This window comes from Mya arenaria, chromosome 14, assembly GCF_026914265.1.
Source record: "Mya arenaria isolate MELC-2E11 chromosome 14, ASM2691426v1".
Taxonomy (NCBI): domain Eukaryota; kingdom Metazoa; phylum Mollusca; class Bivalvia; order Myida; family Myidae; genus Mya; species Mya arenaria.
The window spans coordinates 1,306,378-1,332,808 of NC_069135.1; the positions used below are offsets into that span (position 1 = coordinate 1,306,378).

The 26,431-nt window shown below is 35.0% G+C and overlaps 1 protein-coding gene and 1 long non-coding RNA gene across 2 annotated transcripts; one reads left to right on the forward strand and one right to left on the reverse strand.

Moving 5' to 3' along the window:
• Positions 1 to 2,563: 2,563 nt before the first annotated feature.
• LOC128217924 (ubiquitin carboxyl-terminal hydrolase BAP1-like) lies at positions 2,564 to 18,646 on the reverse strand. Its single transcript, XM_052925384.1, has 14 exons — positions 18,492 to 18,646; positions 17,310 to 17,339; positions 16,859 to 16,913; positions 16,279 to 16,408; positions 14,494 to 14,613; positions 14,273 to 14,334; positions 13,768 to 13,907; positions 13,392 to 13,470; positions 13,125 to 13,248; positions 9,176 to 9,656; positions 7,583 to 7,714; positions 7,186 to 7,277; positions 5,537 to 5,629; positions 2,564 to 4,958 (listed from the first exon to the last, which is right to left on the reverse strand). The coding sequence occupies exons 1-14, from the start codon at positions 18,526 to 18,528 to the stop codon at positions 4,761 to 4,763; spliced, it is 1,773 nt and encodes a 590-aa protein (XP_052781344.1). The 5' UTR covers positions 18,529 to 18,646; the 3' UTR covers positions 2,564 to 4,760.
• Positions 18,647 to 21,883: 3,237 nt separating this feature from the next.
• Positions 21,884 to 25,122, forward strand: LOC128217802 (uncharacterized). The gene is made up of 4 exons (XR_008258272.1): positions 21,884 to 22,020; positions 23,435 to 23,490; positions 24,121 to 24,211; positions 24,688 to 25,122. It is a non-coding gene; the product is annotated as an uncharacterized LOC128217802 (long non-coding RNA).
• The last annotated feature ends 1,309 nt before the right edge of the window (positions 25,123 to 26,431 follow it).

Genomic DNA, 26,431 nt, shown 5'->3' on the forward strand with positions numbered 1-26,431 from the left:
CCGTAACGACAATCATGTGATCGGTAAATTCCGTACGTTTACGTAACGTCTACTCGGCGATATTTTCATGTGTTACTTCCTTGTTTGGCCTAAGGGCGCTTCTTTCATCTGTCATTGTACAGGTTGTTCGGCGGTGAACGACAAGTATTAACTAAGAACAGATATGCTAAAACATTAGCAATATTATTGCAAATCTTGTAAGGTAGTTTGTCCACCTCGTAAAACATTTATTAACGGTAATCAATCCATCTGGGCAAAGGCGAGCGTGAATAAATGTGATATATGTGCATAAACGCGACATAATTATTAATTAAACGGTCACAGAATATAACATCGCGCAATAAATGATCATTCTTAACAAACTTTACTGGTGTTTCTTTAATTATACGGTCACTAAGCTTAATTTAACATACTGAAGGCACTGAGACGCGTTAAAAGTGTAGCGTTGGCAACTATGAATTTCAGTGAAATAGTAGGTAGTCAACAGTGAAATAGTAAGAAGTCAAAACAGAGTTGTATCGTATTAAACCTCCAAACGAAATTTGTTTAAAAGCATTAAATGGGCTGAATGCATTTCTTGCAGTACGGTTAGGTTTCTTAAATAAAATCTGATCCTAAAACAAAGGCACTTCAAACGGACGCCACATAGAGTTATGGGACTTGGTACACATGTACGCATTGTCATAGTGACCACATGTTTGCGTACCAAGTTTTCAGTTAAACATTTAATGGATACGGCTTTGGAGTTATTGCCCACAACTCGGTCTATGCGACTAATACAACTTTTATATTGTAGCTATAACAATAAACACATTTTTTCTTAAGAAAAACGGGTTAAAACTAGTATTACGGTGTACTTGTAGTTCATGGTTGAGCAGAAAAAGAAAACTAATTTTATTTAAGAACGCAGTGAGTTTGTAACCACTGTAGAGTATATACTAGATCATATTGGAGCGTTGTCTGACGCGCTAGTGTGACAGTTAACAAGTCCTGTAATGATGCAACAATAGCACGCTGTGTACCCCTAATGACTGTGGGACACGGGCAAACTGGTGTAGCCTGTCCGTCATCACCATTACAGACGAGCCATACAAGCCTAATAGCCAAAATCCATCGCTAAATGATTCATAATGCTTCTAACACTACAAAGTAATTATGAATATGAATTGGGTACAATTAAGTTTTGCTATTGTGAGCTCAAAATGATTGTATAGTAAAACTTAACCCGTTCTTTCATATGGCTATCGTTTTATTTAGACAAATTTCCCACCATGCACACTTTATCCCCCCCCCCCCCCAGAAGAGTATTGATTAGTATTTTCATTTCAGACTGTTGTATCAGCAAAAACATCTTACGTCTCAAAAGGACAAAATCAAGTGTAAAATTCATAAATTAAAGGGCCACAACTGTGACGGTTCTGATCAAATCTAGCCAGAACAAACGCATGTACGCATGCACTATGAATGTACATTGTACATACATCACGTGTTTCACAAACTTCTTTCTAGTATAAAGGAACCTTCGGCAGGAGATAATGCTTTAATGGAACCTTCGGCAGGAGATAATGCTATTATGGGACTTTCGGCAGGTGCTAATGCTATTATGGAACCTTCCGCAGGTGGTAATGCTATTATGGAACCTTCCGCAGGTGATAATGCTATTATGGAACCTTCCGCAGGTGATAATGCTATTATGGAACCTTCCGCAGGTGATAATGCTATTATGGAACCTTCCGCAGGGGATAATGCTATAATGGAACCTTCGGCAGGGGACAATGCTATTCTGGAACCTTCGGAAGGGGATAATGCTTTACATTTCCATACATACTGGCTATGTTAAAAGATATCGGCAGTGTCTCTACTTTTGCAGATGGTTTAATGAGAAAAACTCCCCCTAACCTACCACCAAAAAAATATTATCAATTTTTTAAAAGACATATAGGTTTGATTTATAAATGAACTCCTTTTAGAAATAAGCATAATGCCTGGTTGATTTAAAACACAGTGTCAATTGTTCAGAACTTTATTAAGTTAACAATGTGAATAAGGACATCCTTGTAAACTATTTAACATGATATATTTGATGATGTGCTCAAGTATTTAAAAATAAAAAGGTTCAGCGCAAACTGTTGACTGGAATATTGTTAGAAATACAGCAGACTAGAAGAGTATCCATTGTACTTCTAGAGCAGTAATGTTTTGAATATTGACAACAACTATGTTAACAATGTGCATAACTTGTAAGTTCTGAACAATCGGCCAATCACATTCAATCCTTCATAAACAGGATATGCAGTTATTTTATTCTTACCAGAAAAAAAATCTTTGTAAAATGCGCAATAGTTTTGGAAGCCCAAATATAACATGGTTGAAACATGATAGCATGACACGAACATGGTGTCCTGGGCTTTATATATACAGTTCCTGTGTCATAGCTCTGTATGTGCTCTGTTTTACAACGGAATTACATAGAAACATGTGCTTTGTAAGTATTCTTTGGTGTAAAGAAACATAATGAGAGAAAAACTGTGATTCTAGCATACCTTACAAATGACACCAAATATTTCAGCAGTCAATTTATTACAATAACAGCAACGACATAAAAAATAATGATTTGTAACAAAAGGCAGTGTTGTGTATGACAAGAAATATCCAATGTATCCATTGCAGATTAATCCAAAATATTTACAAAAGAGCTCTACAGTATGTTATTCAGTATACGAATATAGCTCTACAATCACTCAGTCAATGTATGAAATGAGCTCTACAATCGTTCAGTGTACGACTAGAGCTGTACAATCACTCAGAATATGAAATGAGCTCTACAATCATTCAGTGTATGAAATGAGCTCTACAATCATTCAGTGTATGAAATGAGCTCTACAGTCAATTAGTCAATGTATGAAATGAGCTCTACAATCATTCAGTGTATGAAATGAGCTCTACAATCACTCAGTCAGTGTATGAAATAAGTTCTACAATCATTCAGTGTATGAAATGAGCTCTACAATCATTCAGTGTACGAAATGAGCTCTACAATCACTCAGTCAATCTAGAAATGAGCTCTACAATCATCCAGTGTATGAAATGAGCTCTACAATCATTCAGTGTATGACTAGAGCTCTACAATCATGCACTGTATGACTAGAGCTCTACAATCATTCACTGTATGACTAGAGCTCTACAATCATTCAGTGTATAAAAATAACTCTACAATCATTCAGTGTGTCACTTATGTTAGAGCTCTTCAATCATTCAGTGTATGACTAGAGCTCTACAATCATTCAATGTATGACTAGAGCTCTACAATCATTCAATGTATGAACAGAGCTCTACAATCATTCAGTGTGTCACTTATGTTAGAGCTCATCAATCATTCAGTGTATGACTAGAGCTCATAAATCATTCAGTGTATGACTAGAGCTCTACAATCTTTCAATGTATGAAAAGAGCTCTACAATCATTCAGTGTGTGACTTATGTTAGAGCTCTACATCAAAACAATGTACAAATATAGCTCTACAACCATTCATTACACAACAAGAACTCTACAATATTTCAGTGCATGACAAGAGCTCTACAGTCATTCAGTGTATGACTTGAGCTCTACTTTTTTTTAGTATAAGACTTAAGTCATTCAGTGTTCTTGCTTTCAGACTACAATGCATAACTTATATCAAAAGGTACTGACAATGTGAACATAGATGTATGTTTCACAAAAGAACAAAGCTCAACGTCTATCTTTCACTCTTGTTCCACAGCATGTTAACAGAAACACAACATATCATCGTACATGAAATGTTCATTCAGAATTGTCAGCAAATGGAAAAATGTCGTAAAACTTCAATTAAAATCTTTGACATATCAAGTCAAATAAGACACATTTTGCAAATGTTTACCTGATATTTTTTACATCATAGGTAAAGAGAAAACAGATTAAGTCGTAAACTTTTCACTAACTATAAGCAATATTTAATAGAGTAATATTCGGACAGTTGTCATTATCACCATTTTAGACAACACGCAATAAAATTCATTAATTCAAAATAAGTCATGAGAAAATTAAAGACATTTATTTAGTCCTGGCAAGTCCATGTATGGCTCTTCACTAGTTTTTGCAAATATGAAATGGTAGCAAATTAAGTTTATGCTTTATACCATGGACAAAAGGCCAACTGTAAATGCCCCCACCTACCATTTTTTACCCCTGAAATAGTCAAACATTGTTTATTGCAGTATACTTATACTATTCTGTTGTTTGATTACTTAGTCATTAAATCTGAACCCCTGCTTATTAACCAACATATAGTGAGAATGCTTTTTGGAATCAGTATTTCTGAAAAGTAATTCTCTTTTTAATACTTAATTAAAAAAATAAAAGTTTACACGAGTTTAAACCAAGATTATTTAATTTTATGAATAAAAGGTTTAGTTAATACCAATTTCTTGAGGTCGAGCCCACTTCCTGGGTCAAACTCACCAGCACTAAGTGTCCAGGAGAGAGGCCACAGGAACATTCCCGAAGCATTACCTCGGAGCTATCCAGACTTAATTCATATAAATGTTTTAATGCAATTTGTGACAATGATGTGAATTTTAAATGAAATCCTTGAACTTGGGATATATTTTTTGTACCCTCACTAATGTTCTCATTATTCCCTACCATATTACCCACTAATATAGTCTGGGTCAGGTCACTGTATAAAAATACTGTTCTAAGGATGGCATAAGCTATCAAATACTGGTCTTCGGTATTGGACTTCATTTCCGGCGTTTAGTTTTCTTCTTTTTCTTTGCGGCCTGTGTGAGTTTTGCAGCCTGTGCAATGTGTGCAGGGATACGTTTCTTGATGAGGCTGTGCTGCTGGACCAGCTCTGCCAGGTGCCCCTGTTGGGCCAACATCGACAGAAAAGTGCACAGGAACTGGTCGTAGTTGTGGGTACGACGGCAGTTGTCAATCTGAGCCAAGATAGGACAAAAATGTAAGAGAGTTACAGAGAGAAAAATATACATTATAATGTTTTCAGTTGCACCGCCTTGAATGAATTGTGAAAAAGGAAGTGAAAATCGAACATGGTTTGAAAATAATAAAATAAGCTGACTGAAAGTTAACATCTATTTTATTACATTGGCCAAAATCCTGATCTAAAAATTATTTGGTCAGTAATCAGCCTTGCTGCAAAATATGTGCCATTGCCAATGCTCATATGTGAACATCATTGTGAGTATCAGGATTATTTTTTTGGCAACTGATAACAATATCTGGACAACTATGCTTTAATATCGACATACACCTCTCTTAAATATTGCACTCTGATTGGAATAGCATTATTTCATTTAACCAGTGGTATACAACATAACAATTATTGCCTATTCTCTGTTATAAAAAAATATGTAGTCAACATTTCTTTTAACAGTAAACACTCAGATGCCGATTGTTTTAATAATTGAAAATCATGATAATTAACAATTTAAAATATAAGAATATCCAAAGAGTTGCAAGCTATGGTCAGATAAAAATAACAACCAAACTTTACCTTGTATTTCTTGATCTTTTCCTGTTCATCTTGCAGCTTTGTTTCACAGATTTTAATTTCATTTTCCACATTTTTCAACAACGCAATGAGATCCTGCAACACACAAAAGAAATGTTATAACATATTTCATACCTTCATTCTGGAAGAGAAATCTTCAGAAACATTTAATGTATACATAGGATAAATCTTAACTGAGAAACCTAGTTATATTTTTTTATTTCATGCTTATTATTCATCAAAAATAATAATAAATATTAATTATTTTGGAAAACCACATCAAAATTTAGCCAAATGATGTCAAGACAGAAATAACAATAAATGTCACTGAATTCTTCCCAGCAATATATGCATTTTTGTTTGTTATATTGACCTTGAAATGGGCTAAAGGAGAGGAACAGTGAAATTATAATTTGATACGCCCACTTTTCCAAATGGTGAGTTTTTCAGGATATAATCCACCAAAAAGCAAGAAATAACTAGACATGGTCAAAGTATAAAAATGGCAGTCTCAGTTTGATCGAGACCGTTCACTGTCAGCAGTGGTGTTGGGAGGTACAACATGGTCAAGCAGCTTAAACAGTGTTCAAGAACCTGTCAGGCCATATACCTAATTGATTCTATGTAAAGTATCAGGTTTCAATTAAAAAAACAGCTACCCAACAGAAAAAAAACAAAGTGCCTTGTTAAAATGACAACATATCTTAGTTTCTTTGACAAAAAGCATGAAAACATATTGATAAGGTCATATAAATTTGAAGGTCCATTTAAGGTATCACCTCATCTTCCTCACACCATATCTACTTTAATTATCACCAAGGTCCACATTTGACAGGTATATTAACATTACAGTACAAACATTACTTTTCTTGCCTCATTTAACATGCCATTATCAGGGCATTAAATCGGATTATATTTGGATAAACTGTGAAATTTGTAACCATAGTTTTTTACTGTCTAAAGGTTGACCCTACCCACCCAAAAACGATAACCATAAAATGTTGTTGGCATGGCCTTTGTTAATAAATAACCCAAAACGTACAGCATAATAAATGAAATACATAAAAATATGATTTTCTTTTTCATGTACAAATACATGCGTTTCAAGTTTTCAGGAATCTATAAGGCTTTTTTTCTAATTATATTTGATTGCATGATGATACACTAAAACAATAAGTTATAAACAGAAATGGAAAGGTTGTAATGTATCATCGATTAACTTATAAAAACAAGGCCATGCAAAGGGATTGTCCCACGAGTTTTTTCCAACATCAGTTACGGCCCTTTCCCCAAAAAGGCCTTTAGTTCATTTGGCTGCTAATGATTGTGGGCTGTTTCTTTCATTTTATTTTATGTATTTACACATACATACTAGTTCTTAGTATAAAATAATATCAATAACAATAGGTCTGTAAGTCCATGATTATGAACAGTCTCAGGACTGAGTCTGGAATCAGACTCAGAAAAGCACTTAAATCTAATAACAAAGAATAATCTTTGTTCTATTTGTTTTAAAAAAATTAAATTCAGCAAATATCACCATTAATACATCTAAAAGTAAAGAATTGCAGTTTTGCAACCTGCGGCTGAACTCAGACTTGAGACTGTTTGTAACATTGACCCAAGGTCACAGACAAGGTCTCAGGTCTCACCTTTGGTCTGAAGCCATGCTGACTGTGTAGTTTGGTCTTGTGTCTGGAGGAACTTGTGGAGTCGTCTTCTGATTTCACTCTTGGGCTACCATCTGTAGAAGTCAAACATATTTTATCACAATGTTGTCCATTAACCAATTAACCATTCTGACATTAGAAAAATGACAAATTAAATATAGCTAACTTCATGGCTATTGTAGCCAAACCATATCCCCATTCTGTGTCACTATTTTGGAACATTAGGACATTTTCTGATTGAAGTCCATGATTCATACCGTACATAACTTAGGTAAACTGTTTCAAAAAACACATTTTTCATAAATTGCTTGAGTGACACAAAAAATAACTAAGCCAACAGCAGATCAATAACACAAGCAGGCACATGAGCCCCTCCCACCTGGTTTCTCTGCCCCGGATACGTTTGGGCTGTTCTGTGTGGAGGTCCCTGCTGTACTGCTGCTAGGGGAGCTGAAACAACTGCCTACCTCCGACGCTGTGTCCGTACTCTCACTGCTAGGCCCTGGGGAACCTGTGGATAGTAGGAAATACTGCCAATGAAGTACAATGTACATACATTCTATTATTCTATGACTATCTGATTTTAAAAACATAAGTATACTACACATTAAGCGCAAATATTGGCTTTGCATTATTACTGTCTAAATAGATAACATGTAAAACCTTTTTCAGCTGGAAAATATTTTCCTTTCAGTAACATCATGTGAGACCTGCCCAAGTACTTAGAATGTTTTTTGTAAACTTATTTCAATCATACCATTAAGCAATGTATGGTTGCATAGAGATGGCATGTGTGAATTGATTGTTTACCTTGTGGCCAGAACTTTAATACTTGTAAGTCATGGCCACAGAGATAAAATAAACATTCATGTGTGTCATCTCTATGACTACAAAGCTATGTAACTACATGTAGTTCAATATAGTTTCTGATGAAACATTTGAAACTCAATCTAATGAATAAATACAGTGGAACCTCACTAAACCGGATCTCCACAAAACCGGAATCCTCGGGATACCGGACTTTTTCCAGAGTCCCGATTTTCCCCTTCTATTTTCAATGTAAAATAATCCCCACAAAACCGGAACCTCGGAATTCCGGATACCGGACAAAAAATCGAGAAAATTTGTTAGTTGTCAATTTTACCTCGCAAAACCGGACGTATATTTGTTCTCAACTCAAACAACGTTTATTCTCTCATACCATAAACTATGGCAAATGAGGTATATAACATGAACATAAATGACATGGCGGCAGATACATGTTTAAATTTAGAATATGATACCCAACATGGGTATCGGAGAGTGTTCAAACATGTCAAAATGATTTTGTGTATTAGGAATTCGCGAATCGCGTGTCATTTTGTTTTGACAGCCGGTGCGTCGTTAAATATTGCACCTTTGATGTTGTGATAACTCGATAATAATGATTGCGCTGTGGATTGACTGCCGCGTGATAATCAAACGTTAATCAAACTTGTGAAAAGAAAATTGATTGAAACATTAATTTGTTTGTTGCAGAAAATAAAGAACTAGAAACGGTTATTAAGTGATCATTTTGGAGGGTTGTTTTATCTAAAGACATCTATGAGTGAATCAAATTAGAGCGGTGCGTTAATTAAACTATCAAACATACTAACAAGCATTAAATTACGCCAGTTGTTTTATTTTTTTAGACTCGGAAAAAGATGATAATAAATACTTGAACCATCTTTGATGTAAAATAAATGTTATCTTTATGTGTTTTTATTTTATTCCAATTTCCAACTTCCCTTTAAAGGTTAACTCAGTTAACATTTTGAGTAAACTTACTCCGTACATCAAATCCTCACTAAACCGGAAATTTTGCCCGGTCCGGACCTTGTCCGGTTTAGTGAGTTTTCACTGTATGTTTAAATTTTACCATATTATTACATTTACAAACATGTTTGGAAAACTGCAAACACCTGGGTAGGTGCAGGCGGGATAATGTTACCTGTAAACCTTGTCTCTATGGTAAGTGGTTTGGTCACATCAGATGTGGATGCTGTGGTGGGAACTATTGTGGACAAGCCTGTCTCCATGGCAACTGAGATCTGAACATCCATCCTCTCCTCTATCCTTGTCTGAACACTTTCAGTGAAAAACCCAGACTGGTTACCAGGAACATGTTCGCTAAGTGTAACAGTCTGAGATTCCGATTTCACAACGGCCCTGCCAGCAGGGAGTGTGTTTGAACACATTTGTGTTTGAGAACTAGCACCACCAGTGATCCCTAGGCCATCCTCGGCTGTCAGGTCAATAATGTTTGGCTTGACTTCACCCCCGAGCGCCATGTCAGTATGACAAGAGCCATCTGGTTTCCCCTCAACACAGATTTCCATGGCAACCGCAGCTTGAGGATTCCTCTTTTTCACTGCGGCAAGACACTTTTCCTTCTCAGCAACTGTTATTCCTGGTGAGGTCACTTTGACCATCTGTAGTTTAAATACATCTAACATGTGTAGTGGGAAAAAGATCCATATCACCAGATTATACCAATTCAAATACTAACAACTTTAAAGAATTGTGAAGTAAAAATAATAATTTAAAGATTTAAAAATCCTTGTTATGAAACATATTAAGGAATATATGAGAAATAAACTCATAAACAAATTATCATTTAGTGAGATGAATAATAAGAGATTTATTTCCAAATTAGCCGTATTTAGTTCTGAGACACCTCTTCTGACAATTTATGTACATTACCGTATTTTCTCGACTATAAGACGGGGAAATTGGGTCCCGATTTTTACCCCCAAAGTAGGGGACCCGTCTTATAAGCGAGTCGATAAAATATTAAAAAAAGATTCAAGTCAAAGTCAGTAAAATTTTACATAGGGTATTCGTCTATCCAGTATATCGTCTGCTGATACAAGTATGGGGCAAATAAGTAAACAACAACACGAAATATCTTCACCGCGCGTGCTCTGACGTCACACAGTGTACCGTTATATCTGCATTTTTTCTCATGGCGCGTGTCAGTATAATTAGTTTGACAGATATATCAAATCAATAAATTGGAATCTAAATATGATGTAGGTACCTAACTGTCAATTTGATTAAGCAAACAAATGACAATGCGAATATGAATCCTTTATGTTCGTCGCCAATCAAGGGACAATATTGCCTGAAGCATTATTGCTAAACAAACACCTATTTATGCCGCGGCTTTTCGCAGTTATGTTATTAAAGCCATTTATTTTGCCGAAGAACTTTATTGGTGTCTTCAATAAAAAAAACTAAAACAAACATATGTTGTTATTGATTAATTATTACAATTCCGATAAGTAACGACCTGTCCTGCAAACTTATGTACTCATTTTTAACCTACCTCCAAATAGAGAGCTCACAGTTGACTGCCATTTTCTTTGAGGAAAACAAAAACAGTTACCGCGAAAGTCGATAATTGTCCGTTGAGCTTGAACATTTTTACACATTAGGAAGAATTTTAGCATTTTAGATTTGCTTAAAAATTGACCCCGTCTTATAAGCGAGTCGAAACAAAAAGCACCAGAATTCATGGGCAAAGTTAGGGGGCCGTCTTATAAGCGAATCGCCTTATAGTCGAGAAAATACGGTATCTATGAAGTAAAAATACACTAAGGCTCATATGATGCCAGTTCTACCACATCAGCTTGAAATGAAGATCTATCAAACAAGAATGCAAAGCAAAGCCCTACCAAATACAATTAACTGAAATGAAAATGGGTTCATTATATAATTAACAGCAACATAATTATAAACTTCTACTTCATATTTTGATCACACCTAGTAAGTCGCTACATGTAAGCAATAAATACCTGAAAATAAAGAGAGAGGGTGTGGGATGATGACAAAAGTGCAACAAACTTTGGAGAAACAGCACTGATTGAACATGACAGTGAGACAACATAATTCTTTATACATGTTGTACAATGTTTCGAGACCTGTTTTTCTGTCATTTGTGTTTTGATGTCGCCAAGGCATTTTGCAGTTCACATCTTGTTCAGAAGATGGAGAATTTTAATAGTGTCAGATAATTTGAAGGAACATACAATAAGTTTTTATAACAGCTGTTTTGAGGTTATTTTTATTTTCCTTTTCTGATATTACTATGATACAGTAAATTTTATCAGATTTAAAGATATCCGAAAAGCCTTAGTTTTGTTTCATTCAATACCAGACAAGAGCGCACAGAGCGAACACAAACGCCTGTATGTTACTTTTTCAATCAAAGAGAGTGATTGGTCTTGTAACAAGAGCTGTCACAGAGACAGCGCGCTCGACAATTCCGCTGCTTTTCAGTGTTAGGATTGAAAAGTTTTGGCGAAACATGCATGGATCACTGTAAAATTTGCTTAGAATGATGCCTGCGAAGATTTGTGTAAAATTCAAAAACATTCAGCCTTTAATGAAATACAGACTTGATGGAAATACAATACATGATGTATTGAAGTGGTTACATGCACAATTTTAACCAGAATTTTTAAGTCCAATAATAAAGGGCCATTATTTGCAAAATACAGTTATCTTACTTGGTTATTCAAGTAAGTTGGGTGGTTGAGTACCATTGTTTAAAGTCTCAATGCAATACATCAAGTAGTTAGTGAGATATTAACCTATGTGTGCTTGCACACAAAACCTTAACCAAAATTAAGGGGCAAAAATTATATAATATGCAAGATAGAGTTATCTTACTTGATTAATTAAGAAGTTTGAATGGTTGTAAGCCTGTGTATAAAGTTTCACTGCAATACATGATGTATTCGCTGAGGTATTGACTTAAAAGTGGTTACATGCAAAACCTTAACCAGAATTTCTAAGTCAAATAATAAAGGCCCATAATTTGCATTATATTCAAAAAAGTGTTATCTAACTTCATTAATTTAGTAGGTTATATAGTTGGGAATAAATATCCAAAGTTTCAATGCAATAAATGATGTATTTACTGAGATAATTACTGAGATAATGACTTAAAGGTGTTTACATGCAAAACCTTAACCAAGGTGTGACGCCCACGCTGCCACCAGGGTGAGTAGTATAGCTCTCCTTATTCTTCCAATAGTCGAGCTAAAAAAGGTGCGTCTAGTATCTGGCAACATGTGTACCAAGTTTCATTTAAATACATTGAAAATTATTTGAAATATGGTCATGGTTTCAGTGTTTACAAAATGAGGATGCCGCCTTCACCTACAATAAAGCCCAGGCTATAACAATACCCCAACTTATTTCCTTTGAAAAACCGATGAACTAAAAATAGCTCCATGTTTATAAGAATTATGTTGTGCATGATTTTCAGAACAAAACTCTACAAAATACAAAACAACATCGGCTACCTTTAGTGGCGGGTGCCTGAGAATCTAAACAACAAAGTGTTTCAAATTTCCACCACAGAACAGCAACATTCAAACATTCAAAGTATTAGAAAACTTCCTGATACAGAAACATTGATTTTTCTTTATACTTCATGTATGTATACACCAAGTCAGTGGTCAAAATTAGCACTTGCCCTAATGCCCTGCACTGGTTAAATGCTTGCCTGCCTTGCTCAAATGCTGTGTTTTATAAAGGGAGTGTATGAGTACGGGCATGTTCATCTAAAAGTCTAATTTCGATGACTGCCATGTTCACATTTTCATCAATTCATTTCATTTCTATTTACCTTAAACTCAAATCTCTATAATCTGTATTCAAACTGAATAAAAGCATATATTTTACACATTACTATGTATAATGACTCATTAGCGAGTAACTCTGTAGTATTAATAACCATGCTTGAGAACATGATGTACATGTCAATCATAAACATTACCTACTTTAGTCATGTTATTTTTTCTTTTTTTGGTTATTAATATCATTTTTCATCACCGAGTACCAACCTCAAGAAAAATGTGCCGACTGGGAAATCAGTTTAGTGAATTTACCTGTTGTAAGGCCTCAAGTACTATCTGTCTGTTTGTCTTCAGGGTGCTCAGTTTGTGTTCATAGAGGCTGACCTTGTCTGGGACAACTGCCATCAAGTTGAACCGAATATCGTGGTACGGCTCACTGCAATGGCATGATGGCTAGAGTGAAGGTAACTTTCTTCTATGAAACACAGTTTCAGAGATAGGCAAGACATTGTTTAAATGAATGATCAGTAAATAAGCCAATGTAACTAAGTATCTGCAAAAACAGGGGACACAACCTACCCTCCAGTGGCCATGCCAAGGCGCTCTGAGATCACTCGTCTGAACTTTTCTGTCCAGTCTTCATTCTTGTCCCATGGACCTGGAAATTTGGCACATTTACTATATAGAACTAGGTATATATATATTGTACCCTATCAAGCAAAAAGCACAAGAGCAAAAAAAGTTATTATGAGAGATGCCTATGACAGATTTGCTTTAAATATATACATTCCCCTAGTCTATTGTACAGAAAAAACTTCATGTTCACATTGCATGAAGCGAAAGGGACCATGACGTCATTGCTTATAAAGAGTAACTCATTTAACCAATAGTATATGAAGTAACAATTATTGGCTATGTTTTTATTCAAGCATGCATTGCCAATAACCATACGTACCATGGTCTATGGGGTAGGGCTTCAGACCATCTAGTTCAAAGAGCCGCCCATGTATTGGCACGTAGCTAACGAAGTGGAAGGCCTCCATCGTACGCACAGTCATACCCTGCTGCTTCTCCGGCAACTGGCAAGACTCTCGTCTGAAAATCAACAACTACATCTTGGATTTACCCCTACCTACTCCGGTTTTAAACAAAAAATAAAACTGCACTTTCTCTTTTATTTGCTTTGCTTGCTAGAAAATAATCGGCCTGTCAGTTAAATAAAGTATTTGAATGCTGTGGCCTAAGTTTAAACAATTTGCTTGATAACATTCAACATTTTTGCAATGTATTATTTGACTAGTGTAGAACATGCAAATTTATAATAATATAACATAATTTTAAAGACTTTGGCTTCTGGCTTGCCTATTAAAAAGAGACAACAAACAATTATAACGAAAAGTTAATGGCTAGAAGTATATCACAAAGTCTGTATAACAAATGTTATTCACAAATGACCAAACCTTGCATGGTTATTGTGGGCTCTGGCCAATTCTGGTATATTTCCTATGGCATAACCTTTGTTCTGAAAAAAGATGCACAGTGTATTGGGAAAAATGTGAAATAAAGTTCACAGCATCATATACTGGAGAATCCAAGCATCTTTAATTTATTATAAAAAAAATATCAATACAAGCACTATTCTATAATGTGTTACATTTTACAGTTAACTATTGTAGTTTACCTCTGGGTTCATATTTGTGCTGTCTGCCTTCAGGTTGGCGAGCGTTTCCCCAAGACTCACTTTCTCACAGTTCAGTAGCACACTAAGCAGGGCGTGTGTCGCACATGAGTTCGGGATCATCTATAACAGCAACAAGATTATCTATATTGTGATCATGCAATCTTGCGAAACATTTATACCCCCCCCCCCCCATACAAATCATATTGTGGATAATCAGTCTTTGCCTTTATTTCTTTTCAGCACTTGTCCTTTCGGGCAAGCAGTTGAAGAAAACCACTTGCCCAAAAACAGTTTTACTTGCCCAAAATAACTATATTTCAATATAATAATAACGTTCAATCAGGATTTGTGAATAGTTGCTGAAGAAATTATAAAAACAGAGGGATCGAAATATCAGGAAAATGCATTTGCCCGTTCAGGCAACCACCTGGGAATTTAGACTTGCCCGAAACAGTATTTACTTGTCCCGGGCTTCGGCAACCCAGTTACAACGAAGACTGGATAATGTGGAGTACAAGTCTTTAAACCTGATCAAACAAGAGCTGTCAGTAGACAGCGCGCTCGACTATTCTCAGTGATTGACAATATAAAAAAATATCCATCCTGGAGGATATTGTTAAAGTGTAGTTAATAACAGGACTTTGTAAATAGAAAAGAGTGTAAATAAAAAAGGCTTGTTGAATGGTCAATAGTAAGAACATTAATAATAAGATAATAGAAATTAAGGCATATTGTATCATTAGAAAAACATGTACAAGCATACATAAAACAGTAGCATAACAGGGCTTCGTTGGAAAAAACACCTGTGATAAAAAAATGTAAATAAAAACAAGAATTAGTATTTATAGATAAATGGGGTTATGTTAAGACTTTTTCGGGTGTAAACTATCCAACACCTGGAAAATGCATAAGAAGTTTGAAACTGTGAGTCTTTAACAATCAATCTGAACATGCTAACAATGAGTTAAAAAGTTGTAGTAAGTCTGTATCATGATGGTGAACAAGTGTGCAAAGTTTCAAAGCCATATGTCAATGGACTATGAAATTATCTGAGGTGGTACGCAAACTTTAATGTAAATTCTAAGTCGAAAGAGGGGCATAATTCTGTCAAAATGCTTGATACAGTGACCTCCTCCTGTGAACAGGTTGGGGACATGATGGTGAACAAGCGTGCGAAGTTTCAAAGCCTTATGTCAATGGACTTTGAAAATATTTGAGCTGGTACGCAAACTTTTACGTAAATTCTAAGTCGAAAAAGGGGCATAATTATGTCAAAATGCTTGATATAGTGACCTCCTCCTGTGTACAGGTTGGGGGCATGATGGTGAAAAAGCGAGCAAAGTTTCAAAGCCAGATGTCAATGGACTTTGAAAATATTTTAGGTGGTACGCAAACTTTAACGTACATTCTAAGTAGAAATGCTTGATAGAGTTACCTCCTTCTGTGTACAGGTTGGGGGCATGATGTGAACAAGTGTGCAAAGTTTCAAAGCCATATGTCAATGGACTTTCAAATATGAAAATATTTGAGGTGGTACGCAAACTTTAACATAAGTGGTTACGCCGACGCCGACGATCGGGTGACTAGGATAGAATTGTAATGTACATGTTCCAATGTTATACATTTAATTTTATCCATTATTCCATCTATAATCACTATGGATAGCAACTGTTACCAAAAAAATACCATTAATACCTGGTTAATCCAAATAAAACATTAAATGAAGATAAAATGTTGGGTTTTTTCAAAGCTCACTTTGATAAAAACAATTTGTTTTCTACCAACCTGCTGGGCAAAGAAGATATTGTTGACGATATCGCTGTCTGTGACAAAACTCTCCTCATCCGTGGTTGTCTTCCTGCGCGAGCGCCTTTCCTCGATCCATCGAAACAGAAATATAAAACCATAGGTTGTCCTACAAAACAATACAACTTTGTTAGTCCTATATTTATATAACTCATCTAATTTAATAAACTATTACACTATAAAATTACAATACATGTTTTGTTGTTGTTTTCAAGTCAAAAAAGAGACTAAACTAGACAACTGTTAAAGTCAGAGTTATGGGCCTTGTTATACATTTCGTATTGTCTCCGGCCACCTGTGTACCAGTTGAGTATCTTGAAAGTTGATATTGCACTTAAACAACCTTTTTTCTTTGAAAATCAGATGAGCTTAAACATGCTTCTTACTGCCCATACAGTTAAATGCAAATTGTACTGCAACTTGATCTCTTACTGTAACAAAACCTTTCCTTTACAGGTACTCAATATTAATCTGGGCTATACAATAAAAAAAAGAGAATAGTTATTAAAATAGCATAAGAGTTTTGGGCACACTATGATTATGTGTTTAAGTTCATTACCCCTCAAATGATTTCTGTAAGTCGTAAATCTCTTCAACTTGGACTCCCTTCACACCTGGAGATAAAAGAATAAACAGTCATTCAATGTGAATTCACACTATGTTATAAAGGTTGAAAGAATGTGAACATATATAGAGTAAACAAATAGTAGTCTTTAAAATGTAGATTCTTAGAATGTGCAAAGACACATATTACAACATCATCACCAAACATTTGAAGATTATGTTGCAATCAAATACAAATCTCAAATAATTTTCAATATGTCTTCTTCAGGAATGAAAGATGAAGAATTTATTTTTTTGAAGTTGCATGCATTTCTGTTCTCAACGTTTTCACTAATGCAGGTGATCACTACGACTGTGGCATATAGCATTGGCAGAGTTTTGGGCTTGTTGATCAAATGTCAAATGTTGATGACTGTTCAAGTGAAAAAGAACTTTTTTATACATACCAAAATCTTGCAACAGCAATGTAAACAACCCTGCAAAGGAAAACAGATTACATTACAATACACCTGAATACATGGGTTTTCCTCAAGAAAAGGCGGATATCTTTGAAGGCATCTTAGCCTGCTTTGAAAGAATCAACAGGGAATAGTCTGACTATAACTCATTAAGATACAACTATCAATGTATACCGTAATGCAAATGTTAGGTGATACTAACTAAACAAGCTATAGTTTCACAAAAAAGTATTAATCTTATCTCTACTATGAAAGTATTGATGCATACTGAATTGTAACATTTGTTTAAAACACAATAGAAATTATTAACATCTCATTTTTCTACAAAAAAATACATGTAGTTAACACATAATAAGTGCTTGAAGACTGTCATAGCCACAGAATTTTTGGTTCAAGTAAATTATTTTCCCCTGACTTTTCTTAAATTATGTTTTCCAGTGACCAATTTAAGAAAAATCTCTGATCTTGAAAAACGAACAAATTTCTATTTCCTTCCCAATGAGCACAGGACCCAACCTTTATGACCCCCCCCCCCACACTCCCAAAAAAAATTGTTATTAAAAAAAATTGATTTTTTTATTTTTTTATTATTATACATATTACAGGTTGACATGTTTAGGCCCTCATACTATGGTGTTTTTGTAAAGCTAGTTACTAACATATTTATCAACAAATCGTCTCCAAATAAATTGCATTTGCCTCAGAATATAATAAAGTTTGAGAAAATGTCCAACTTAAATACATTTCTATCAACAAAATGGACATTTCCAGCCAAAACTTTGAGAAAGCCAGGGTGGCCAATTCAAAATCACCATCGTAATCTGTGTTTTCAACAAAACTTTATTTGTATCATCAAATAAAACAAACAGCAAGGCATGGAACTTGACCCAAAAGTAATATATAACATGTTTGATAAAGTTCTTAAGCAGCTACCTTTCAAGTCCTTTGATAGTTAGTATTAGAATATGATAATGGGAATATTTTTTTCATAGAATGTTTGGTTGATACTTAAGTTTTTGTGAGAACTGACCATGTTTAAATGATCTTATTTTTAGGGGTGCGTGACAAAAGTGTGGGGCGTCCTGTAAACGTAACTGCTGCCTGTTGATTAATTGGTACGAAGACAAATGGGTACGAATGAAAAATTGTGTTTTTCAACAGTATTTGTACCTGGATCGCTTTCTAGTTCGAGCCAGCCTTTGTTCATTTTCAGTGATGACTCTGTTTCTTGCAGACCGCCTGAAAATTAGAGTTATATCACGTTCATTTTACTATTGTTTATATTTTGCTAAAATGTTATAAATTGTCCTCCATTGTGAAGAGCATCAAACGAACCACCGTAACGTACCAAAGAAATCACAGTTTGTTGGTGAATGTCGTTATTTTGTTTGCAAATTAGAAGCGAGCACGGTTCTGTCGAACTTGCTCAAAGTGTGATCTCTCACCAATAACCGAATATGTTTTGATTTTTTTTTTAAATCATGAATTACTGTTTCCTTCTCTTTTGCATATTGCAATTTATTTTGTGTTTATAAAAAATATCAACTAGTTAATTTTATACCAATCTAGGAGCAGTGGTTCCGGTATCAGTTTATACCAATTTTAAACGAATCCATGACCAGGGTATGCTCGATTAAAACCCAGTGCTATAATTGGTGGTTATTTCAACCAACCAGGATGAAACTTGGTGAGACCTTGAGACCTTAACAACCGCAAACGACCATTTCAAACAAAGCCACTCGATCGTGTTTTCTGATGTCTGGTATATGTGAACACGACTCAATACTCATGGAGCTTGATATTCGAATAATATAAGTCATCAACATTTTGCGGAAAATACAATTCTAAAGGAAGTCTCGGTGAGATAGCAAACCATTTAAAAACGATACTGTAAAAGCTGTCTTTTGGAGTCATTTGCTGACAATGAATTTTAAGTATCAATAGAAAAAAGAGCATACCACTCAAACTATCCATGAATAAAGACTATTGCCTTTTGATCTCTCATGATATAAAAAAGAAAAGAGACAGGCAATACAAATAGAGGAAAACTAATCTTAAAAAGACGAAGCATATCTCGAAAGTCAAAGGACTTTTTGTACGCTTGCATGATACGGGAAACCCAAGACAGGCCAGTGATCCTATATGTAATATTTAAAGGTGGGTGACAATATAAGAGTTAGATTTATTACTTCGATAGAATGTGGCTTATATGCATTTTTAACTCTGTCTCAGTTTGGTTGTTGCTTAGCTTTGATATATCATTAGCATTATAATTGTTCATTACCTTGCAAGTTTTCGCATCAGGGTATAAACAGAAAAACACGTTGGGGTGGAAATGTTGCAGACATTCGTACGAGAATCATTCGCTGTTATATATGCTTGTTATATATGCTTGTTTGTTTATCATTTGAGTTTATCAAGGTCTGCCCGCGCCCATTGCCTGCATTATGGCTTGACCCAGCCGTGACGCCATCACGACTTAAATTGTGTTTAGATGCCATAAGTGACATGAGATCGAAGTGACAGAAATTCGTATACATTAAGAATGTATGGCAGATAGGTTTAAAGAAGCTTCTTGTAAGTTTTCCATTACCCAATTACAGTGCACGTATACCACGTGATAAATTCCGTCATAAATGCTACGTCGGAAGGCAATATTTTAATTGAAAAACACTTTAAACAAAGAAAACTTCAATATTTCTTCACCATTTTAAATGAAACAAAGCGCAGTCTACGTAGCTAACGTAGCCCTGCCTTCGGTCTTTTACCAAAGTTTGATTGATAGTTCAGTTTCGACAAACCTTTTCACAATACGGCCGTCTGACGGAGCACTGTCAAAACATGATTTTGGAAAAGTGTTTGATGAAACTAATGACTTTATCAATTTTCAGTAATAATACAAATGCGGTGCTCTTTAAGCGGCATAGACTGCCCTTTGTTTCATTTAAAATGGTGTTGTAAAAGAAAAGTTTTGATACAAGTCTTCATTTTAAGCAAAATGTTGCCTTCCGACGTAGCATATATGACGTAATTTATCACGTGGTATACATGTACACACACTGAACTACACGGTTGATAAAACATAATCACAAATGCGAACGTGTCCTACTAACATCTATGTATAATAATTATTTTACTCATCGATACCGAAATTTTCGAAAAAGACATACAATGTACAATTGCAGTATAAAAAACGAGTAGTAGTAGTGGCGAGCGAGCCTACGCCGGTACAATAAAGAAAAAAAGAAACCTAGAAGCCCGATACCTTATCCATTCGCCCACATGGACTCATACCACGAACCTATACAATCAATACGTCCATGCTCATACCACGGACCTATACGTCCATGCTCATACCACGAACCTATTCAATCAATACGTCCATGCTCATACCACGAACCTATACAATCAATACGTCCATGCTCATACCACGGACCTATACAATCAATACGTCCATGCTCATACCACGGACCTATACGTCCATGCTCATACCACGAACCTATACAATCAATACGTCCATGCTCATACCACGAACCTATACAATCAATACGTCCATGCTCATACCACGGACCTATACGTCCATGCTCATACCACGAACCTATACAATCAATACGTCCATGCTCATACCACGAACCTATACAATCAATACGTCCATGCTCATACCACGGACCTATACGTCCATGCTCATACTAAGCTGACTTTAGTTGTATTGAAAATAGTTTTAGCATCACATTAATATAACGTCAATCAACAGATCACGCCAAGTGCTGTACAGCCCTTTCAACGGTGGAATCGCCTTAGTAACGCATTTCAAAATTGTGGACTTCAATGATAATATTTGAGCGTACATGTATCTCAACATTTGTTGGATATGGTTCTCAGCCATCCGTATCTTAGTTTTAACACTATTGGTGACCTGCAACATTTTATTTCGTAACTTTAAAAAAAAAACGTATTAAGAGCATTTTACAAACCATGAACGAGTCCTTTTAAGAATGGCTGACAGCTTTCATCTTAATTCTATGTAAATTCTAAAATACACATTATAATTACAGTTTATAAAATAATAAGATATAAAGGTAACTTTGAACACGTTTTTCATTTAAATAAAATAAGCAAATTTAATGTATTTTATTGAAGTATAATCCACATTTCTGCTATGTACAGAGCCTTTTTTAACTACCACACGATTTTTCTTCCACACAATTTAGACATTTTCTTACATACAAATGTTAAAAAATCTTATGAAATAAGAACATATAACAGCATTGTTCAGAATTTGTGTCCTGATCAGATTTGTACCGTCAACCAGTATACATTCTCGGTCACCAGAGTCGGATGATACTACTGGTACAGTACATATATTTGATTTATCATTATCAAACCTTTGATGAATGAGAATGCCAGTATACAGTACTGTATGTAAAGAGATCAAACAACAGTCAAATCCTTTTTTACTGCGGTATTTCAAACATTTACTTGGTTTTGAGTTTTGTATAAATAAATTGATCTCGAAGGCGACATTTAACATGGCCTTTTATATTGATAAGTATATGTTGGTACATTTGTTGTTTCGAGGTGTTCGGCTGTCGGAGCAGCTTTTTCCGCTTTTTTCAAGCTTCTACTGGACCTTGACAATATATTGTGTGCGCATATCTCTTTGCTTGAATTAAAGATCTAAACATGTCAGGAAGAGACGGTACTGTGCTTCAATTTATTGTAGTTGATTATAAACTTATGTGGAAGTATATATGTTTTCATTTTCGAAAAAGAGAAATCTCCTCTTAGTTGTGTTCGATACATGCGTAAATGATTGTGAAATAGCTAAAAGTGACTGGAATTCAAACGATGATAAGTTTTAAATTTTTAGTGACACGACTGTTTGATTTTGTTAATTCGAACAGTTTTGACAGTTTTTTTATTAATGTTTTTGTTAAAAGTTTTTGTTGTATTAACTTTAAACATTGCATGAACCATGTTTCATAATGTTTGGTGTAAATCTGTCATACTACATATTGGGTGCAGGACGAAGTATTATTTATGGCCAAAAAATCTTCATTTTAAACACAGTAAATCACCTTGGTGGTATGGAGTATGAATTTCCCGATCGCTTTTATAATAATTTTTTATCCAAAAAGTAATATCTCAATAACGATACTGGTGTGCTGTGAAGAGGAATCAACTCAATCAAATCAGCTTTTGAAATTGTAACAGTTGTGTCCCTTACTTCGAAAAAATCATATTCCCTACCACTGGCAATGATTACTATAAAAAAATAAGGAGCAATACTTGTAATTAACCTAAACATGTCAAAAACCAGATTACTTATGCGTCTACATGTATAACAGTTGAATATATTTATTTAAAGCATTGAAAATGTGCATTTGGTCTGTGACGTCATTCCCCCGCATGCTTCATGTTTACATTAAAGCTGCATGGGATTTTCAAGGATAATACAGATCTAAAATTGATGACACTTCATAGTTGTTGCAATGGCAAGCATTTGTATCTGTCTAGATCATCAAACTATCGAGAGGTAAACAAATGCATGTTTAAACAGGTGATGGGTATTCAAATACTGCTCAGGTTATACAGCTCAACCAGTATATGTTTTGGGCTATTACTAAAACACAGGTCGCCGTACCTGTACAGGACTTTAATTCTTGTTCAAAAAAGTATTTGTAGTAGAATTTGATAACAATCTTTTTGAGAAGGCTACACTATACCATTACCTGTCAATAATGTAGAATCTTCTAAATGATATCTGAAATGTTACACATGCTTTTGTTATTGCGAGTCCTATTCTAGGGTTTGCAAGTAGCCACAGTGAAAACTGGTTATTCCTCCAGGAAGCTTAGGGAGCTTGGACTATGAGGATTTCTATTTGTTCTGTAATTTAACAGGGTCAATGTTAAGAAGTGGCTATATTTGCCTACTGTACTTTATCTGACTATGAAAAAACAAATTATATGCTCTGATAACTATTTCGTCCAAATCTGCACAAAACATCTGAATGGTAGCTACATCATTATCAGCTTCCTTGAAGTCTAATTCAGCAACTTTGCGCACATACTGTTATTAAAGAAACTTAATCAATTTTAATACATTTTCAGGTGGAAAGAAGAAGCCTTTGAAAGCTCCAAAGAAGCAAAAGGATGATATGGATGAGGTATTTTTTATATAATAGGAATTTGAAGACAATTTGAATTGTTTTGTTTCTTGATTTCATGTATTTAAATATTGCACTGCTATCAGCCTTCTGTTTCAATTATATCAAGTTTTATATGGGTACTGTACTTACTCAATCATGGCGGACATCATGAAAACCTTCTGTCCAATTGTCGACTGGTAACTTTCCTATCTGTCGGAGACAAATGGTAACTGTTTCTGTCCATTTGGTGACATAAAATGTCAAACTTTAAATAAATTTGTTTCAGATTGTTTGTAGCGATAACTAGAAATGTGCATGCACAATTGTATTAGCGTTGTTGTTAAGAACAATTTTACAGGAACTCATGAGCTTTAGCATTTATCTTTTGCAAAGCAGCATGGATCTGAAATCGATAAGTTATAGAGGTTTATTTGTCACACAGTCATAATGCTTTCTAGACTGACAAAAGATGCTGTCAGTCCAATTGACTGACTCTTTTCCTGAACGTTCACAATTTCTCTCATGGTATGAAAAAAATGATGACATTAATTTATTCTATCTTTGAAAGAACTTTTACTGGGAAAAAATTAGATTGTTATAAGTAATATGAGATAAATCATTAAAGAGTATGTACAATTACTTTCACAGGAGGACGTTGCCTTCAAGCAGAAGCAGAGGGAAGCACAAAAAGCTCTCCAGGCAGCGAAAGAAGCTGCTGGTGGCAAGAAAGGACCGTTACGTAAGGAGATACATATTTCTTCTATATGCATTATTAATCTGCAAGCAATTTATATCGCAAAATATATTTATTAACAGCGATTTTTTTTGGAATTATTATTACAGCCTGTGCCTTGCAAATTGGGAAAAAAAGTTGACTGGGAAAAATACAAATTTAGGCCAAAATAGCTAATATTAAGCATACATTATGCTGTGAAAGAGTAAATATTGTCAAGATATTGTTTATTTATATTTATTTTTTAATATTGGGCTTTATATAAGAATGGCATTTTCATCATTGGAGAATGGTGTTAAAGTAATTAAGGTTTTAAACTACATATTGAAAAGCAATTCCATTTTTTTTTTTCAAACGGCTATAAAAATGGTAGAGTCCGAACCTTTTTCGTAGTTTGGGTCAGGTAACCCGAACTAAATGTATTTTTTAGGCCCATATGTGATATGAAACATGTTTAGCCTATTTTCTTTGGCTTATTTCAGTCGGCGGTGGTATCAAGAAGTCGGGAAAGAAGTGACACAGTGGAGAAAACTCCATATTATTTTTATAATTTAACTCATGGACTATGTGTTCCTTAAGAAGAAATGGTTCTTTTGTTTGAATTATTTTATGATGCAAACCTGATTTTTTGCAACCTTATCATTTGTCATAAAAAGAATTTTTGCTTCAGCATTTCCATGGATATACATGTATTAAAATGGTACATTAATGATCTTCTGTCGTATTTCTTGAGTTTAAATAGTGTTGTCAAGATCTGTGCAATTGGTTTGGTCTTGAGGGGACATATGCCTGTTGGTTTGAAATAATCAAATGGGTATTGAATTATCTCCTTTGCTTTTACATTTTTAATAAATTGTTTGTGCATCTTAATAAAAATCATGCAAAATTTAAAATAAAAGTTGAATTTTGTTAACATATTTGATGTTTTTTATGAACCACACTGTCTGTCCTTCCACATCTTAATGCCCCCTGAAAGCAGAGCATTTAGTTGCCGCTTTGTCAGTCTGTCCTTCTGTCCGTCAAACTTTTGTCCTAAGAATAACTTCAAAACTTCTGAACGGATTGAAATAAAATTTGGTATAAATATATATATAGGGATGACAATAACAAGAAGTGCTATGCACAAGAATAATCCCTTTCTGCATATTTAATAGGTTATTTCTCTTTAATCATTTTTTAGCTCCACTGGCCGAAGGCCATGGAGCTTATGTCGTCACAGATTGTCCGTCGTGAGTGCGTGCGTGCGTAAACTTTTACTTTAAACGACATCTCCTCTGAAACTGATAAGCGGATTTTGACAAAACTTCACAGGAATGTTCCTTTGGTGGTCCTTTACCAAAATTGCTCAAATGGTTCCGGTCCATTGCACAATATGGCCGCCAGAGCTAAAAATAGCAAAATCTTTAAATGACATCTCCTCTGAAACGGTTCGGCAGATTTTGATGAAACTTGACAGTAATGTTCCTTGGGTGGTCCTTTATTAAAATTGCTCAAATGGTTATGGTCCATTGCACAATATGGCCGCCACAGCTAAAAATAGCAAAATCTTTAAACGACATCTCCTCTGAAACGGATAGGCAGATTTTGATGAAACTTGACAGAATTGTTCCTTGGGTGGTCCTTAACCAAAATTGCTCAAATGGTTCCGGTCCGCTGCACAACATGGCTGCCAGGGCAAAAAAATAGAAAAACCTTTAAAGAACATCTCAGAAACCGATGATCAGATTTTGATGAAACTTAACAGAAATGTTCCTTAGATGGTCCTTTATCAAATTTGCTTCAATGGTTTCGGTCCACTGCACAAGATGGCCCCCAGAGGTAAAAATAGAAAAACCTTTAAACGACTTCTCCTCAGAAACCGATGATCGTATTGCAATGAAACTTGACAGAAATGTTACTTGGGTAGTCCTTAACCAAAATAGCCCAAACAGTTCTGGTCTGCTGCACAACATGGGCACCAGAGCTAAGAATAGAAAAAAACGTTAAACTACATCTTCTCAGAAACCGATTATCAGATTTTGATGAAACTTTACATAAATGTTCATCGGGATGCCCTTTAACCAAAATTGCCCAAATGGTTCCGGTCCGCTGCACAACATGGCTGCGAGAGTTAAAAATAGAAAAACCTTTAAGGACTTCTCGTCCGCAGTCTTCACGAAAAACATTTTAACCTACTAGCCAGTTGGACTAGCATAATGGCATATTTTACTAGTCCGAATGACAATC

Excerpts from the sequence above, each read along its gene's own strand:
- LOC128217924 (XM_052925384.1), bottom strand. The coding sequence starts at position 18,528 with ATGAACAAAGGCTGGCTCGAACTAGAAAGCGATCCAG. Across the intron at positions 16,409-16,858 it reads TTACAGAAATCATTTGAGGG|GACAACCTATGGTTTTATAT; the intron begins GTAATGAACTTA and ends ATTGTTTTGTAG. Across the intron at positions 5,630-7,185 it reads AGCATGGCTTCAGACCAAAG|GATCTCATTGCGTTGTTGAA; the intron begins GTGAGACCTGAG and ends TGTGTGTTGCAG.